At 41.8% G+C, this 19,554-nt stretch overlaps 1 protein-coding gene across 4 annotated transcripts; it reads left to right on the plus strand.

The window, feature by feature from the left end:
• Window positions 1-1,333: 1,333 nt before the first annotated feature.
• On the plus strand, window positions 1,334-17,242 carry LOC142557119 (uncharacterized). 4 transcript variants are annotated; one of them, XM_075668740.1, is made up of 4 exons: window positions 1,351-1,931; window positions 3,553-3,788; window positions 12,688-13,014; window positions 15,721-15,841. In XM_075668740.1, the coding sequence occupies exons 1-3, from the start codon at window positions 1,918-1,920 to the stop codon at window positions 12,987-12,989; spliced, it is 552 nt and encodes a 183-aa protein (XP_075524855.1). In that variant the 5' UTR covers window positions 1,351-1,917; the 3' UTR covers window positions 12,990-13,014; window positions 15,721-15,841. The 4 variants fall into 4 exon arrangements, with proteins under 4 accessions (XP_075524856.1, XP_075524855.1, XP_075524852.1 ...); XM_075668741.1 differs by lacking the exons at window positions 12,688-13,014; window positions 15,721-15,841 and adding an exon at window positions 9,563-12,446 and having other exon boundaries at window positions 1,334-1,931; XM_075668737.1 differs by lacking the exon at window positions 15,721-15,841 and having other exon boundaries at window positions 1,353-1,931; window positions 12,688-15,700.
• Window positions 17,243-19,554: the final 2,312 nt, after the last annotated feature.

Genomic DNA, 19,554 nt, shown 5'->3' on the forward strand with positions numbered 1-19,554 from the left:
ATAAAGGAGCTCATCGCAAAGTTTGGTTATTATCTGCACTATAAAAGAGAAGAAAATTTGCCTTTTTACCCTGCATTTGCATGCATTTTGGAATGTGTTGAGATCATTGAATCATTTTTTTCCAATTTCACGTTTTTTAGCCAATTTGCACTTTTAGGAAAACTATATGGTTTCAAAACCACAAAGGCGAAAACTGTTTGTAATTTGTTTCTAGGCTGAAAATTTGTGAGCAGCAAGACTATGGACATATCCTACTATCTAAATTGCCCTATAAAAACAAGTATAGATTTCTTATGTTTGATTTCTTTAATTGTTATCGTCGTAGCAAAAAAAAAATCTTAGTTTTGAAGTGACACGTACAAAAGAAGGCATAAAATTTCAAGCAGCTAATTCTATACGGCAATATGGGGAGTCCATAACATTTTTATTCAAAACATTTTTATCAATCTTTCTCATTTTTAAAATGGCAGTTTTCCTAAGGTTTACGCATTTGCTCAATGGGACATGCATAACTTCTTTTGTATTTGTCCTAGGGCAATCAACATTAATTATACTATGTCTTGTAATAACAAGAGTGCCGAGTTTAAAAGTGGCGTATGTCGGTTCAGAAGTTGACCTTTCTGCTTCTTAGCTTCGTTATTACAGCCAAACAGGACTTTATAACGTGGTGCTTGGGACTACTAAAGTTTTTCGTTATACAGGTCACTCCGTTATAAAGATTGCATATGATACAGCTCGCTAAAAGTACTCTATGCACATTCGGCTAAAGAAACTCTTTATTTAGAGTGAATTCAAACAATACTTGGTGAATTTACTCACTAAATTCTTCTGACACACTTAGTTCAATGAACTGTACAATTGCTGCCGACAATAATACCACAAAGAGGTTCGCGGGAAGGTCAGCTGCGAAATCTTGGTTATTCTCCAGGCTCTTTACCGGTGCTGCTTTTGTCAATTTTCACCTTCATCCCATCTTTCATGGCCGTGACGATGTCGGGGTCAAGCAGATCAACATGGCTGTTAAAATATTTTCGTTGAGAGTGGAGGGAGGGGCTCTACTCATATAATAAAGAACCAATTGCTCCACCATAGCAGTGCTAGGGCTTTAATTCCGTTCAGTGGAGTGGTGAGGGCTCCTCATAGGCCGGTGACCAGTACAGCGTGCGCTCACGCACACGTACTCATATATATATACCGGCATTCCCATGCATACCACAGCGCTGCAGCGCCAGATTTCCCTCTAGGTAATGTAGTGCGAAACTCCATATATATGTATATATATATATATATAACCTCGTTAAACCTTACACCTGCTTAAACAGTAGTTTCGTTTTTGAAGTAAAGCCAAATCCCCGACTCAGCGGCCATTGAACATAATGTGTTTTGTATCCGCATAAACCGTACCAGCTTATTGCGTACGTGCCGGTTAACACGTAGTGTTTTCACTTTTCGTCGCACAAATACGGCGGTGCTTCGTCTCCATCGGGCGGCCCGGCAGAACAACAAGCCTCAGAGATCTGAACAACGGCCTCCAAGCGTCCTGTGCGTTTGCGCGTGAAGCCACATCAACATCAACATCACTTCGGCGCCGTTCCTATGGCCGTCGAAGTTGGTTCTTTATTCTATGGCCGTCCCAGAGAGCTGAGAGATTCTATGGCTGAGAGCGTTGGCGTTGTGGCGTCGTGTAAGGATAGGTGTTCTGTGGTGTTAGAGAGGACTCGCACGTCATGCCGAAGCTCGGATATAAAAGACTCCGGGTGCTCAGCATAGAAGAAAAATTAGATACCGTTCGTGCTGTCGAAGGTGACACGAAGAAGTCGGCGCTGACACGCGCGACATGGGTCTACTGTTGACTACGGTGTCTGGCATTTGGAATGTGAAGAAGTTGCTCGGCAGTGCTGCTGCGACCGCGAAGAGATGTCGGCTGCGAGGTTCGACTTTTCGCCATCGTTGCCTCTGTTTTGCCGAAGTGTCGCCTAGGGATAGTGATAAGGATGACACGGAAAGCGACAGCACGGGCGATTCAGGCCCGACAGTGGCAGAAGCTGCGAGTTACGTCAGCGTCATGAATGCAATCGTCGCGACGAGAACAGCACCCCGCATTGGAAAGGTGCCCCGCAACTTCTGCAACGCTACCGCGCCCACGCACGGATAATATGCAACACTAACGAGGAATCTGCAATGCGAGTGCTTGTCGAGAAGAGGGGGCTGGTTGAAAAGCTCGCTCGCAGCTTCAGTAAGTTTGAGGCCGCTGTCGTCGCTGCTAGGCCGCCGCGGCATCAAAGGAAAATCACACTTTTGTCGCGCAAAGTAAATAAATACTGCACGCTTTTTCCTCTTTCATCGCACTCTCTCTTCCGTTTTTGACAGGTAAGAGGGCGGTCTCATGCTATTTCGGTTAAGCAGTACTACGGTGACTACCGTTTAGTGCGTACTTTTTCCAAGCTCCGGCCAACTAAAGTTTAACGGGGTTTCACTGTGTGTGTGTGTCTACACACACACACACACACACACACACACACACACACACACACACACACACACACACACACACACACATATATATATATATATATATATATATATATATATATATATATATACACACACACACAGTGAAATGTTGAATCACTGGATCTCCAGGATTTTACTGTCGTTTCGGCCTTCACTCCGAGGGAGGCCGGTACTTGCCCGAAACTTCAGTAACATCCTGGTATTTTTTCTACATGCTTCTAGTGTTGAAATTGCTTGCTGTACCAGGTGCTTGCATTTGCTTCTCATGAATAGAACCTAATTTTTATTTAATGGCGTCTGATGACGTTGATGTGGCTTGTATTACCTTTGTGATGAGGTATGATCAGACAGCTTGCATTAATTGTTGGAAGGCTGTGAAATGCAACTTTTCTGTGCAGGATAACAACAAACAAATGCAGCATGTGCAGGGTAATTATAAACAATATTTAAAATCACTTATTACTTTACCACTTGTCTCTCGTTAAGAACAATTTACATGCTTATAGAAGGGTAATTCCTTTTTTCCTTCGAAATGAGCAGCTTACTTCTTGCTGCTCCTGAAAATGCAGGAAAGTTTCTTAAGTCTGTTCTGCTTGTATACCTTCTTTAATTAGAAGTTGAATATGTGGCAATAGATATTACGGAAAATCAAGGCCTGTGTTCACAAAACTGCTTTGCTCAGAGCATTTATTCATTCATTTACTGATGTTTGGGTGTTTGCTAATAACAAGAATGATCAGTGTGTTAACTACACAACTCTTTGCAAGTTTTAGGAATACGAGTGAATATCCAGGTAGCATACATTTATTGTTATGTCAGTATTGACAATCTTGCAAGCACATATTCATGACGAATGTGTCTGTGTGTTTTTCAGAAGCAAGTATGTTGTAATGAAAACCATCTCAGTTTTCACAAAGGTGTTGAAAAAGACTTCTATCAGCTGTGGGAAAAAGTCTGTGCTTTGCCTAGCACTTAAAGTTTCTGTTGGTGTTACGTTCTGGCATGTGTAAAACGCTGCCAACTGGACGTTTCACGCAGGTACAGCCAATGCTTTTGCAGCTTCCAGACCACGTCTGAGCACTGGTTCATTCAAAGAGTCCAAGTGCATGCCCACCAAGCTTCCACAGCTGCATACACAGCTTTGGCAAAGGCGACAAGCAGGACCACAACCATGACCATAGCTGAAGCTACAGCTAGAGTTGCAATAGCTACCAGGGCACGACCTGCCTCAAAACTTGCTGCCACAGACATTCTCTCCGCAGCCTGCCAAACAGGTGTGATACATTATATCAGTGCATGTACTGGCAGCTTAAATTTGGAACCGAGCCTTGAAGAATACTTCTTTATCTGCCTAACCTGTCTTGTAAACCGCCTTTTTTTCCTGTTGAGTAGAATGAAGGTCAAGGTTACTCAGGTTTTATACTGTAGAGGTGTTTCTCCTAAGACACCTCATAGATTTAATTTGTCATTATAAAGATTTATTTGGCTATGGCCAGAGTATATGTGTACTTTATATGTTTTGTCTGTGCGCAATGGGGGGTGAACCCAGGTTTACAGTGTGAACATAATCTAGTTGCGCCCTCTATACCACCTTGCTTTCAGTCCTCGTGCAATAACACATAGCACACTTGCATAGTGTCCTTCATAGTCTTATAGCTTTCCATTTGACCTAATAAGCTTTTATGAACTATACTTTTTTTTTTGCCTGGTTGAGAAAGCCTATAGAAAAAGTTGTTTACGAGAGGAATTTTTACACCTACTTCTCGGAACTTTCTTACGAGTGGCACACAAGCAAGAAAGAGCCCTTGTAGTGCGGATGCTTTGCTCGTTTAATCGTTAATGGTTTGGCAGATACTTAGCAGGACAAGTGGGGATCGGTGGCTAAAATTGTGCTGACTAGACCATATGCTAATTTGGCCAAGTAACAGGTGCAAGAAACACTGAAACATACCTGTTGTTCCCACTTGCAATTGTCGCACCATGAAGTGCATTTCCTTCTTTGATTAGCTTACATTGAATTACCTGAAATAGCGGTTTGTTCAAATTATTATCATGAACGAGAAGTCAGGGTGATTTGTCATGGTAGATATGGTCAGATATAGTGGTTCTCTTCAGTGTCCTTTGACATTACAGTTATTGTTACACTATTGTGCTGGCATGTTAGGAGTGCATGGTTTTGCATTTGTTGTCTTGAATTTTATCGTGTTAAGAAAAAGTGATTAAGTGAATCCAAGGGGTCGCAGCTACTGCACAAAGATGGGATGTTTCTGGATCCATCAAAAGACTGTGTTGTCTGACTTCAAGTATGATACTTTGTTGCATTGTGTGTTATTTCCCAATTGCTAACTTAGTTCCTTGAACTGCATTTGTTTTCACTTTGCACATTAGTGATATTCATTAATTGTCATTACCGTGGTACTGAATGATGTACCTAGTGTCACTCTCCATTGCAACTTTTTATATTTTTGGGAGGTCAATGTTTATGTTGGATTTGTAAACATGTTTCGTATACTTTTCTTGTGTTAATGTGCCCATGAATGTGTGGCTCTTATGCTGTGTTTCTAACAACCATCGTCTGCTTCATTCCAGCCTGCATTGGTTCCTTGAATTGCATTTTTTTTTTCACTTTGCGCATTAGGGATATTCATTGTCATTACCATAGTACTGAACAATGTACTTAGTATCACTCCCAATTCTAATCTATTTAATGTTTAGGAGGTCTGTAATGTTTATGTTGGTTTTGTAAAAATGTTTCATGTACTTGTGTTAATGTGTCTTGCATGTATGGTGCTTATGTTGTGTTTCTAGCAACCATAATATGCTTCGTTCCGGTTTCTGTTGTATAACTTTGGAGTGGCCCAAGAGATGGGCCTTCCTGATTTTTTGTTTATGCCGTACAATGAGTGTACTGTCTTTTAGTGCATTTTAATGAGTGTGTAGCTGTACGTTACTAGTAGGTGTATACTGCTAGTAGGTGCTACTGCTATACTGTAGTAGGTGTAGCCTAGTCAAACTACAAAAATCCATGTGCAGTAAAGGCACCACACACTGTATGTACCATTGAGGTAGTAGGCAATGAAGGACCTAGGTGGAAGATATCTGCTTCCTATTGTGAGTGCGATAGGAGGACGAGTAGTTGTCTGTTCAGAATAAAAGTCATGACACTGCATCATCTGTGGTCATATTCAAGAAAGTCATGTTGGCATTTTACTAAGCCCCACTATCATCTGCATAATTTCTTAATGTTGTTTAGGTGCTTAAAAATATTTTAAATGCTGTTTCATGTCATACTCTATTTAAATTTAGAAACATATTATACTATCTTTGATTGCATTAAGTTCTGGATTTCTTTTTAAAGCAACTTTTCTGATTATCATAATATAAACACAAGGAAAAAAAAAAGGCTTGCGCTCAGGCAAGTACAATGTCAATCATTTCAGAAGAAATGTGCCAGAACTGCTAACAACTGGCAAAAGCGCTATAACCCGATGAATCTGGTTTATCAGAGAAATCGAAAACTCTCTACGGCACGGCTTCCTCAGAAATGGCTCCTTATATGCGGGATAATTTTTTTTAAGCAAGTGTTAAAAATTCAATCTTTACTGAATATAAAATATGAATAAGGCAGCCAGAATCCACTTGTCAGCATTGACTCCTTTTCAGTGGCCTGTCCAGGCAGTGACATTTGATTTGCATTTCTATCTTTAAAAAATGTTACCGAACTCAAATGGATGCTCCAGTCCAGGAAACACAAAATATTTCATAGCGATTTGACTTCTAACTGCACAATTGCAGTATTGTGTAAGGCCCCTACACCTAATTTGGAGTGCAAAATTTTGGAAATAATTGTTTTACTAAGCGTCACAGAAGAGTATGTCCATAAGCTCAAGCAGCGGCTGAGGGTGTGTAGCAGAGCTTGTTTTTGTGGGGGCACTCAGACAACATTTATAACAAAAGCCAACCAAGTTCTTGTGGGAGCTTTGCGGACAGAACGGTGGAAGCTCACGTGTGGGCATGAATAAAGCTCCCAAGTTTTTTGCAAAGCACAACCTAGAGTGACATAGTTGCGGAGTCAAGGTAGTGTGCGGTATCTGTACTTCACAACAACCCGTCGTGCAAATCGGACTTAGTGATGGATGAAAATGAAATGGTTGAAATGCACCTGCAGCCGCGGGCATCACTGCATTTCAAGTAACGTTTACCGTAATGCAGCACAACAAACACTCGGTGAATGTCTGTAAACAAACTTTCTGTGGTTTCAATGTCATAAAAAAAAGCTTAATGAATCTTACTATCGCAATTAGTATTCTTCGTGCCTGATTATTTGGAGATATTTGTATTACTGTCAGTGTTCAGGCAACTGGTCAACGACTGTAAATGTGTTCATAGTCAACCTCCTGGGTTTGCATTATTTTTCATAGCAGTGATCACAGTTTGAGGCATCAGTGAGTGGCAATGAACCTGCCTCATGCAAGGCCTGCACTAAATAAAACTCTGACAAATATGAGCATGAGCATTACACAAGTAAATACAGTATGTATCCAATTTATGGATTCAGTTATCTTGAGGGCCAGGAAACTGAAATTCTGCGACAATTGACTGAAGAACTTGGTGACTTATTCATCAGAAGTGAAACCTAAATTAAGTTATATCAAAGGGAGCTGTTCAGTATGGTCTTAACTTGTGGTCCATGTAATGTTACACAGTGGTACCAAATCGGCTGATCTCTATATATATAGAGCCTGACGTAGTAGTTCTGTGGAAACCCGCAAGGTGGAGAGAAGTAATAAATAAAGGGAAAATCAGACATCCACCCGTTCGTAGCAGTTGCTACAAAGGAAACCCATACGGGTTCCTCGAAAGAAAAGCCTCATAGTTAAAGAAAGATTCGTCCTGGCCCGGGACTCAAACCCGGGACCACCGCCTTTCCGGGGCAGCCGCTCTACCATCTGAGCTAACCAGGCGGCTAGCAGATGGCAGGGCGAAGTCGAATTTGTCGACAACACGAAGCAAAGGCTAGCCTTCATATAGAGCCTCCACAACATTTCTGGATCTGACAATAATTTCTGACAATAAATTCATATAGAGCCTCTGCAACATTTCTGGATCCGACAATAATTTTGAAATTCTCAGACATTCATGACTGGGAGAAGTGCCTTTTTTTCGTTCGCGTTGTCCACTCCACTTTAAGTAATGTTGAATATTTTGACCATGGAAAACAAAATGTTACTGGTGTGTCAAGTAGGGCCTAAATTTCGAATGGCCAACAGTGTACCATTTGGTTCTTTGAATTTCAACTATATGACTGCATGTTATTTGCCGACTGGCTGAAGTAGTAAGAGCTAAGTTTTGATATCTCATTTGTGCCTCCTCAAAACAGAAACTAGCATAGCCTAGTCAATCCAGTAGTTGTCTACTTTGCCCAAACCATGGAATTAATTTGCTGCTATATTTACATATATATGCTTGACATATCTAACAGATTTAAGAGAGCCTATGACATATGTTACTGCACCTGTTTCTCGGCAAGCGGTACACTTGCTAATTGGAACATCATTATCCAGTTTCTTAAAGGTCTGTTTATCGAGATTCTATTGTATACAGCCTTCATGCTCCTTTCAGAAAAGCAGGTCTTAACATTTGTGGGTGCATATTTTTACGCCTGAATGTGAAACCACACGAGAGCTCTTGCATGTCGACTACCAATTTCAAGAGTAGGACTATGATTGGAAGGTGTTTCATGTACACTCAAGCTGGTTATCATAGTGCGGCCTGTTCTCTTCTGAAGAAAATGTTACATTCAGCAAAATGGAGTCAATGAGAAGCCTTTTGGGTTTATTTTCTAGCATGCTTACTAAAGTTATCATTGCAAGTTTAGAGGTAATTGGGCTGAAAAAATGCTCTCACATCGATTGGTGAATCTGTTTTACATCGACATAAGCATAATAAACCACTATGGAAAATACACGCAGGATAACAAGAATTAGACATAGCAGCGATAGTGATAAACTATATTTAAGACACCAAGCAATGCATCGTCAATAATAGTGGTTTAAGCCACAGCTAGGGTATTCTGACCAACTTAGAACTGTTGCGTGCACACTAGACTTTAATAGAATATGGTCAAGTGGAACAAATAACAGATGTGGTGCATTTAAGTTGGGCCCGAGCCAATGAAACATACTGTAGCAATGTTGCAACCTGCGTGAATTGAAGGGCTTTGCCAGGGATTTTGTTCTCTGTAAACCTGTATATTTCATCACTCCCTATGCTACAGGTGTGTCCTCATGACTAGCTTTCCCACGTTGTGACAGTAACACCTGCACATGATCGGACATGCTGTGCATCACATTGTGCCGTGCTTTGGCCGTGAAAAGTAATTCTTGTGTGGTATTGTGATGCATACAGAGCATCTTTTAACAAGCATAGTGTGATAGTTAATACCAGCTAATACAAGAAGCTTTCGCATAGGCTGCAACTGGTGCTGTAGTCTCCTGCATTTGAACATGACAAGTTATCTTTCTAAATGCAAGTTTTTGACATATGAAATAAATCAGAAGTCCTAACAGAAATAAAAATTGAATAACAGTGACATGGATAAGTGTTTCTGTGCAGGCTGCGAGCTCAGTCACAGCAGTTTATTCTTCTTTGAGTACCAGTGTGTCTCCTAAGGAGTGGGACATCAATGTTGCCTTCAGTGGCACCAGTGGTAACCATTGCAACTTTTGATGGGCTGAATCAGCATTGCCAGAGGCATTGGGACGCTTGGTGTTTGGAGAATGAGCCATGTTGATCAAGACTATGGGTGGATAGAAATTTGTGTTTGAAACAGCAGTAGGCTTGCATTGCAAAAATATATTCCAGTCTTATGAAGTACGCTTGGCATGAATCCATGAATTATTGTTCGTAATACATATATGAAGTCTTCATATATTAATTGTAGCACTGTGCCCCCGGCTTAAATGTGTTTGTCGCTAGAATGGGAAAAAGTTTGTCTGTGTTGCTATTGTTTGTGCTTGCTTTGACACTTACCTCTGTATTGTTACAGACGTGTCCATGACTCCTACATAACATACAAGAAGTTGTGTTGCTTGGACTTTACGAGGAAACAAGCTCTCCAGTGTCTCCTCCGAAAGCATCCATTTGTTTTCTCATTTACTCAACGTAGCAATTTGACATAGGATTTATTTATGTTATAACGAATATATGAATGCTTACGTTTTGCCACCAATGCTGTTCACTTCTCTGCGCCAAGTGTAATGGCCAATTCGTTTGCTAACCTATCATTCTACTCAACTCGTAAAAAACAATAATGTCTTGTTGCACCGACTGATATGTAATTATCAAGGTAAAGAAAAAAAGACTGCAAATACGCTAGCAGGGAATTGTAGCTGTTTTCAGAGCTCTGTTGAATAGTTTGCGTATGTGGTTTTGTCAATCACAGACCAAATGGTGGACACCTTGAGCGTTTTTGTAGTTTCGTTTTGCTTTTGCTGATAAATGTAAAAGGATCATGGAAATGAATTATGGAAAATGCTTGCATTGCACTAGTAGAAAGAGAGAATCCTCTCTTTAATTTACAGAAATGTGGCTGTATTCTCCTCGACATGATAGCCAATTAGCCTTTAGAAATGTTCTTTTCATACTTCTTTGTAATTTCACCTTTTTTTTATAATACATTCCTTCATTCATATTCATCTTTAATTTCATATGCTTCATGTGTTCAAATGTCAGTTGATGTTGTTTTTTTTTTTGTGTGTGTGTTACACTGTATAAGTTATGTGCAAAAAAGCATGTAATACTTAGCTTAATGGATGAGTGCATAATGTAGTGTGGAACAATGGTGTTTTTTGCGCAAGGGCATGGGAAGGTCAAAGGGCGCCCGTAATGCAGTTTTACATATGCAAAGTAAGTTGACTATTTGAACATAATATCAAAATGGCATGCCAAATCCAGCGTACATGTATTGCCAGCAAGAGTTAGTACTTATTCAGGATAGTTACATATGTATTGACCATTTTCACGGTGATACCTTGGGTGTTGCCATGTTTGATCACGTGGTGACATGTTCATTGCTTGCCTCAGCTGCCTCTGTTGTTTCTGTGTTTACAATGAATCTACATGACGCCAATATGTCTCTGCAAACCTCTGTTTTGGCAGATATAAAAAAGTTGACAGGGTGGATGACACGCAAAACTTTGGCTACAGCTTCAAAGAACATGTAAGCGCTTTCGGTGCTCGTTACACTCCGTCCAAACGGCACGAGCAGCTTATACGGTGCGTGTATTAAAAACAGGGCTCAAAATGTATTCCAAGCTATCCTAACTTTCCACTTATGAATTCAATCTGTATCGGTGTATTTAGCTCTTCATTCTTTATTTTGTAATTACAGTCTAAGCTCATTACTACGGACACACATATAACAGACTTTCGGATACGACAGACCGTATGTCAGCCTTAGCTTGTTCTACCTATTTTATTGCAACGAAGTTGGCTTTTAATGGACCGAATGGATTATAGGTTACAGCAGACAATATTAGCGGCAATTTTTTTGCAGAATTGGGCATGTAAAACATACTTTCAGCCGTCTACACGGACTGACAACTGACTTGCGAGGGTCAGCCGACGATCGCGGCTCAATATCGCTCCCGCGAGGGAAGAAGGCAGGGTGGGAATGTGCCACCTTCGTTTGCGTGCGAGGCACGATGGGGGGGGATGTATCTTGAAAGCGATCTGCGATGTGGACCAAGTGCGCCCAATGCCGGTACCTCCATATGTGCTATGCTTTTGACGTTTAGCTCACGTTGAAGTGAGAGACAGCACAAAGGTCAATTCGCTCGCTGCTGCTGCTGCACTTGCCTTGCCTATTTTGAGATCGCAATCAATGCTTCGCCTTTCAGGCGAAACTGCGACTTTTTTGTTTGTGTTTTACTTTGGAAGTTCATCACTCACGCTTTGCAATAAAGTTTTTAGACATTGCGACGAAAGTTTCAGAAGTGAGTTATTTCGGATATTACTGACTTTGAATAAAACGGACAATTTTTGTCGGATTATCAGGGTCCGTTGTAACGAGAGTCGACTGTACTTTTAAGCAGCAGCTTGTTGCGCTTGTGACTCAGTAATGTTCCCCGGGCAGTCACTATCGGATTGTTGATTTTCTGCCTGATCGCTCGTGGGTGTGCTCAGCTGCAATAGATTTGTTCTTGCTGGGCTCAAGGCTTGTAATGTAGATGTTCTGTATGTTGTAATAGCTTGTAACAAATATGTGTTATCACTAGTCACTCGCTTACTGTGTGGATGGTTGTGAAACATTCAGCTTCGAACATTAGTGTGATGTTGGTGTAGTTGTCGTCACCCATGCTTTGGCACATTGATTCAAGTGTGTGCCCATTCACTTAATCTTGATACGTGGGCAATAGGGTGAGCGTAAGTTTGCATGCAAGTTGGGGTGATTGTAGGTAATGTGCGAGAAACTTGCTATATGCCAAGCGGTGTTACTCCCTTTGTCACCGTATAATGAGCAGTACTCATTTGTGCAGACTCTCCAGAGCTGAAGTTCTTTCCTTGGAGGTTAGTGCTACAATGCTGGCAGATGAGTGAATTTTTTTTACCCTCTAGGGAAGCCGTGTATCACGAAGAGCCAGCAACATGGGCAGTCCTTAGGTAGCTGTGGCCCGTGAACTTGGACACACAGATTCATTTCGTTCCTTAATATGCTAGTTACAGTTCTTACAGCCAGCTATATTATTCATTCCACCAATTCATATTTTTCATTACGAATGGAGCATAGTACGTTAGCAAAAACCCAGTTGCATTTCTGGCAGCTGGTCGCACAGAAGCAGAGTGGAAGATGTAATTATTCCATATTCATGCATTTTCGCTGAGGTAATGCACGACACGCTGCCAAAAGTGCAATCTCATTTCTCTTCTTCTTCGTAAGAAGGGTCAACAGAGAAGTAGGAACTTGTGTGAGACATGTACTGCGTCAGTTCACTGGTGCCACGGCGGCAATACGTGGGTTGGCTAGTCCAAGATTATCATGCATTTTGATTACAAGTAGGGTCATTCTTCTTCATTGCCAGGTTTCGCACATTAGTTCTGTCAGACATAAGGCGCATTGTTCGCATTGTTTTCCTGTGCCCACTTGCAACTCTGCGGGTCTCTTGCCATCAGGGTCCCTGGAGCAGTACCAATCTCTCGTGTCAGTGCATGGCGGGCTGCATTCCTGCCGGCTGTGCCCTTACGAGACCAAGCGCAAGTCCCGCATGAGGACACACCTGTGCACACACACAGGCGAGCGCCCCTTCAAGTGCCCCCTGTGCCCAGAGGCATACACTCAGAGTGACCACCTGACACGGCATATGCGCTGCCACAGGGGAGAGCGTCCCTTTTCGTGTGTGCACTGCAGCGCATCCTTCTCGCAGCAAAGCAGCCTCTCCGGCCACATGTCCTGTCATGCAGGGAAGAAGCCCTAACGGTCTGGGGCTTGCAGCTTTCTTTGTAGATTAACTAATTGATCGATTCTTTAATGGCAGTAGGTGACTACAAAACTACATTGAGAGGTATCTGGTTTCCTAAAAAAAGTGCCTTCATGTGACTTCACATCTCTGCTGCAGCATATCATATATGAATGAGGATTGGCCTAAAATGTGTTAGTAACTGTGAGAATAAATTTATCTAAATTACATATAATGAAAGAAGTTAGCAAAGAAATAGGTCTAATTCAGACCGGGATACAGATGTATGTGCCAAATGTGTTGTTTCTTACAAACTTATCACCACGTTGGAGATAATGTTCACATTTGTTATAATACTTGTGCTTCCGAGATCAAGTTCTTCTGTTTTAATAACAACCTCTTGTTTAATAATACAGCTAGACTGACATATTACACATTGTTTTTGTACAGGCTAATCCATTATAGCAGTTGTAATGTTGTCAAGCTGTTCACAAGCTGCAGTGCAATGTTTTATCACCGTTTGTTCGCGACCTTAAAACATCAAGCTTGTGGTCGAGCATAAGCTAATCCTCTTGACACCTGTGCTTGTTTGTCTTTCTCAGGTGACTGCTTTTCACCATCTAACAAATGTTATTGCTTAGTGTGGGAAGTCTGCTGTCTGTTGCCACCGAAACTTGTGTCATCTAACTGCGTGCGCGAAGCGAATTGTGTAATACTCTCGGAAGACACGCAGGAACCAGCAGTTAATCTGGAACATTCAATGACTCATGTTAATAGCCAACACGCTTGACCCCGCTGATCAGGTTTCACCGATCACCGAGTGTGTTTGCCACTATCATTGTGCTTTGAGTGTAGCCTGTCTTTTTGGGCACCGGTTCGCCCAATAAAGGGCCCAAATGCGGTGTTTATCCTTTTTCTTTAGTTTCACATGTTTTTCATGCTCTTCTATACTAATTTCTTTCATGTGCATATATCATTCATGTTTTCAAACATCAGTTGATGCTTTTGTTGGGCTGCATTGAATAAATCCTTTTATATGAAAAAAAAAATGTGTAATGCTTGGTTTAATAGGCGAGTGCTAATGCACATTTAAGTATTCAAGGTAATTCTGACTGTTTAGACATAGTATCTAAATTGCATGCCAAATCCTACCTCTTTGTGTTGCGATCAGGGGTTTGTATGTATTGAAGATAGTTCAGAATCAAGTATTTTATTTCCAACAAACTTTGTTGAGGGTCCTCCAGGTGAAAAGCTGTGACATACAGCTTGAATGTGCCTGAAGCCCGTCGCATGGCAGCAGTGAGTCAACATATGAAACACTGATCTATTAGGATGTAGTTACAATGGGTCACATTTACATTAATTATAAAGATCACATTTCAAAAAATAAGTTTATAAAATACGCTCTAATTTGTTTTCGAGTTGAGCTACTTATGATAACATTTTATTTCCCAAATTTAACAGTGAAGGTAGTGTGTTTTTTAGCAACTGCATAAGATGATTTGCGCACCTGTATGGTACTAACCACCTGCCTTCGCTGCGGGTGCGCGCATCACTTCTTTCACATTCAAGTCGTGACGCATGTTTTAAAAAGGTTTTACAATTTTCGGAGCCGAAGAAAAAAATAATACAGTAGCCCGTATTCATAAAGGTTAGTTACTCGTATTATGTTATATTTATAAAAAAGTTGCACAGTAGAAAGAAAATAAGGTACATTCGCTACATGTCGAAGTGCTTGTTTTTGAAGTTGAAGTGCTTGAAGATTACGTTTCGTGGTGGTAGCCCACAAGCGCACAATAATTCAGATGCGATTCAAACAAGGCATATTATATCTGCGACCTTACTTTCCCCGGAAAAAAATGACAGCAATGGGATAATACACCTGCGGCAGGTGACAATGATTTCATAACTAGTTCAATGTGATATGTCGAGTTCATATCTTTGGAAACGTAATGCCCAATACTTTATATTTGGTCAAAGTTTCAATGGGCACATCATCCAAGAATAATTCTTGATTTAAATGAGACTGCCTGCCTCTTGTCTTGAATAACATGGCCTTTGATTTGGAGCTATTAATTGTTAGAGCGTTATTATAAGACAAATTCGACAAATTGCGAAGGATACTGCAAGATCTCCAACATCTCTGTAGCAGATCATCAAGATCATTGCCAGAGACAAGCAGGCTCGTATCGTCGGTGTATAGTGCAATGGATGCTTCACCTACTATTTCGGCAATATAATTTACATAGATATTAAACAAAATTGGGCCCAAAACGCTACCCTGGGGCACTCCTGATTTAATTTCCCTATAGGAAGAGCAGTCTTTTTCGATAGCAACACACTGCATCCCTGCAGACAGATAAGATTGAAACAACTGACTTGCCACGCCACGGACACCATATCCCTCTGGTTCATTTATTAAAATTTGATGACTTAAATAATCAAATGCCTTGCTATAAGCAATAAAAATAAGCAATGTTAGTTTTCCCCCATCAATGTTATTAATTATTAGCACTTTTTGATGTAACAAACATATATAGAGATGGAAAAGAACTCGTGTGAGACATCTACCTTGTCAGTGCACAGTTGCTTCAATTGTAATTAATGAGTTGGATAGTCCGAGGTTATTGCATACTTCACCTGCAACTGCTGTGATCCTTCTTTTTGAATGCCAGGTGTCGTGCTGTCCGTTTCAAGTGTGTGACACATTGTTGTGCATCGCTTTAAGAAGCTCCCTGGGGCTTTGCAGCTTCCTTGCCATCAGGGTCCCTGGCGCAGGATCAGCCTCTCCTGTCCGTGAGTGCCCAGCAACATTCCTGCCAGCTGGGCCCTTACAAGACCAAGTATAGGACGAACGTGCAAAACCGCCTGTGCCCACACACAGGCGAGCGCCCCTTCAAGTGCCACCTCTGCCCAAACACGTACACTCAGAAATGCCACCTGAAGCATCACCTGCTCAGCCATACGGGCGAGCGCCCCTACCAGTGCCATCTGTGCCCGGAAGCATTTACGCAGAGTAGCCACCTTACACGCCATCTGTGCTACCACACCAGAGAGCGTCCCTTTCCCTGCGTGCACTGCAGTGCATCCTTTGCACACAAGGGGCACCTCGTCCGCCACATGTCTCATCATTCGAAAAAGAAGCTCTGAACATCAACAGCGCACAGTTTCCTATACATAAACCAGTTGATTTATATTTTGTGGCAGCAGGTACTTTTTTTTCCGCTGCAGCGAAAGGCTTCTGACTCCCTCACCCATGCGGTTTCTTAGGATATGGCCTAGAGGGAAATACGGTCCCACCATCCTCGAGATATTCTTAAAGGGTGCTGTAACTTGATGGCTGTGCTCGGAAATGGAAGGTTCGGCATATTTCGAGTGTGGCTTGGCCTAAAACATGGCTGCAGTAGTGGAAGTAAGCATTCCTGGGATTGAAATCTTCATTGGAAACATAATTCCTCCTAAAGTACACCTTGCGTTTACTTTCTTAATTCATAACATAGGAACTTAGCAAAGAAAGCAGAAATGTGTGATACAGATGGGGCCATATGTATTTGCCCATCTTTATTTATTTTATTTATTTAAAAATACTGTCAACCCTCTTGCAAGGGTCCTTACAGAGAGGGTTATGGAGAAATATAAAAGAAAAAAAACGTGGAGTAATCACAAACACAGAATACATTGGAACCAGGCGGCGCACTCGCACAGATAGCCGTCCAGAGTTTGTTTGAATTGAGACAGATCAGTATGTTCCACAACACACATCGGTAACTTGTTCCACATTCCACGTTGGGGAAGAAGGAGTAAAATTAGCAACACAACAATTGTGCTTATGATGTGATTCACATTTGATATAATTATGCTTCCTAGCTTGAGCATGTACAGGGTGTCCCACGTAGCTTAAGCCAAACTTTAACAATATGCAAATGCCATGCAACTGGATAGAATCAAGGTAATGTTTTCCATCACTTCGAGATACTCAGATTATTTTTTGCATTCTGGCTAATTACATAATCAGTCAACTATTGTAGTCAGATTAAAAGTGTCAAGGAAAAAATTGTAAAGCAACATGAAAAACTCTCAATACAGCTTTCTTTTGCTCAATACCTGCAACATAACAGCGTTTTTCTGAGTGTGAAAGAAGCCTGCAAATACAAGCAAAATGCTTCGAATTTCGAAGCATTTGCTTGTATTTGCTTTGCCCACCCACTTTTCGAAGCTGGAAATGCGGCACCTGGAGACCTGACCAAGATCTCTTGAGTCTACAGAAACTCACTAAAAGCCCTGATAATGGGGGTCTGGCCTCTCCACCAGCTGCATGCAGAGGCTCGGCCACATTGGATCTCCAGGGCACTCATCACCGGTATGTATATAGCACACAAGGTCTATTTGATTCCAGAAGGCACATTTCCTCACCTTTACGCATCGGCAGTAGTCACATTGGCAGAAGTTTTAAAATGTATTTAAGTGACGTCACTTTCGTGCAGATGTGAAGTCTGGGGAGCCACGCGGTGCACGAGACGCTGCTAGAGTAGTTGGTAAAATCTCTGCGCATCACCACACATCACCCTGTTCACGACCGACGCTTTATACACACTTGATACATTGGCGCAAGCCGAAGGTTGCCGACGCATGCCAGTGGTTGGGCCTCAATGCTGCCATTGAAGTAAGGAAGTAAAGCAGGTATTCTGTAGTAAGGCTTTAGCCAGCGGCAGTGATATGCACGTTTTCGCGTTGCCACTTATCCAAAGGTGGCTCAAGGGGTTCTATTGTATAATTCACCGGAGACATTTGATGGACCACATGTTAGGGACCCTGGTACTTGGAGATGAGCTTGGGTGAAAGTCCAGGGCTGGCAACAGGTACTTAAAGCCAGACTAGTGAGTCAGGGGCATAGGGTGTAGGAGAGGCAGGATCGAATGTCCCAACGGTGCTTCTGGTGCTGGTCTTCCAAAGTAAATGTGTGGTTAAACTCAGTAGCAGGTCGGGGGAGGGGGGTGCAACCCCCCCTTCCACGTAGCACTCTCGACAGAGATTTTTCGGCACATAGAACTTTTTAGGCTGCTGCGGCGACCATCTCTGTCCACGACAAGTAAAGCACCCCTCACTTCTACCTTGTTGTTAGGCACGAAACTGGCAAACACACCTGCCGTCTTTGTGGAAGCGAGCTAATTGCTTTCTCTCCACCTTAAATTTTGCTCCTTCAGACAGTACAAGGCCATTTAGATAAGCGGGGCCATCAGCGCAGCATCAAGGAGGGAGCCTTCCCTTCTCGCTCCTTTACTCGGAGACATGCGCTCCCTTACTCTGCACTGCTGTGCTAGGAATCCGTACTAAAACGAAGTTTAGCAGAATGCGTTGTTGGGCAAGTTGGTTCATCGTATTTGGAAAGATTGGTTGCGCTTTGTAGACGATCACAAGTAAGAAGACAGGACAGGCGCAAACTAACAACTGAGGTTTATTCGAAGAAAACACTTAAAGATCAGACCATGCCAGCGCAGGGTATCAGCAGCATCAGGGTATCAGCAGCAGAAAAGAAGAAAAAAAACACAAAATCAGAAAAAACCAATGGTATGACTCAGCTAAACATATTATCTAGGAAACGTGCCTCCCTATTGTAAAGCATGACCGATGTGTCACTGATGCATGCTTGTCCCTTCTTTTTTATACAATATGCCTCTAGAAGTTCTCGTGCTTTTTCGTTATTGCACTTGCGCAGGATCTTAACCTGGTTGAGCAGAGGCCTGCATTTATGATCTAAGCAATGCATGGGTAAATGACGTTATAAAGATAAATTATAATAAGATCAATTATAAACCGGGAGCAACGTCATTTACCCATGCATTTTTTCTTCTTTTCGTCTGCTGATACCCTGATGCGCCTGCGCTGGCATGGTCTGATATTTAAGTGTTTTCTTCGAATAAACCTCAGCTGTTAGTTTGCGCCTGTCCTGTATTCTTACTTGTGATCGTCTACAAAGCGAAACCAATCTTTCCAAGTACTGAAACGAGTCGCCTTTCAGTATAAATGGATCTGGAAACTGTTCAGTGTCATTCAAACTCACGCCTTTCATTTGCACAGAGTGTGCTTTCCATCTGATCAATAGCCTGGCAAGGGAATGAGTTCAGGGTCACCAGTCGGCCTCTATAGTCTGCGAAGGAGTATCTTTGCCTAAGTGAATTACTCACAGGGAATCTGAATCATGAGAAGGGAAATTAGAGAATAAAAATGGGTTGGAGTGCATATGGCAGACATTGTCAGATTATGACTGGAAGCTTACCACTTTTTTACCAGAGAAAAGTGGCCCAAGAAAGGTGTACAATCAATGCATTCTACCGGTGCTAACATGTGGGGCAGAAAATTGGAGGTTGATAAAGAAGCTCGAGAACAAGTTAAGGACTGCGCAAAGAGCGATGGAATGAAGAATGTTGAGCATAAAATTAAGAGACAGGAAGAAAGTGATGTGGATCAAAGAGCAAATGGGGATAGACGATATTCTAATTGGCATTGAGAGAAAAAAATGGAGCTGGGCAGACCATGTAATGGATAGGTTATTATTATTGTAGGTATAACCTGTGGACCATTA

The sequence above is a fragment of the Dermacentor variabilis genome, chromosome 9 (genome assembly GCF_050947875.1).
Source record: "Dermacentor variabilis isolate Ectoservices chromosome 9, ASM5094787v1, whole genome shotgun sequence".
Classification (NCBI taxonomy): Eukaryota; Metazoa; Arthropoda; class Arachnida; order Ixodida; family Ixodidae; genus Dermacentor; species Dermacentor variabilis.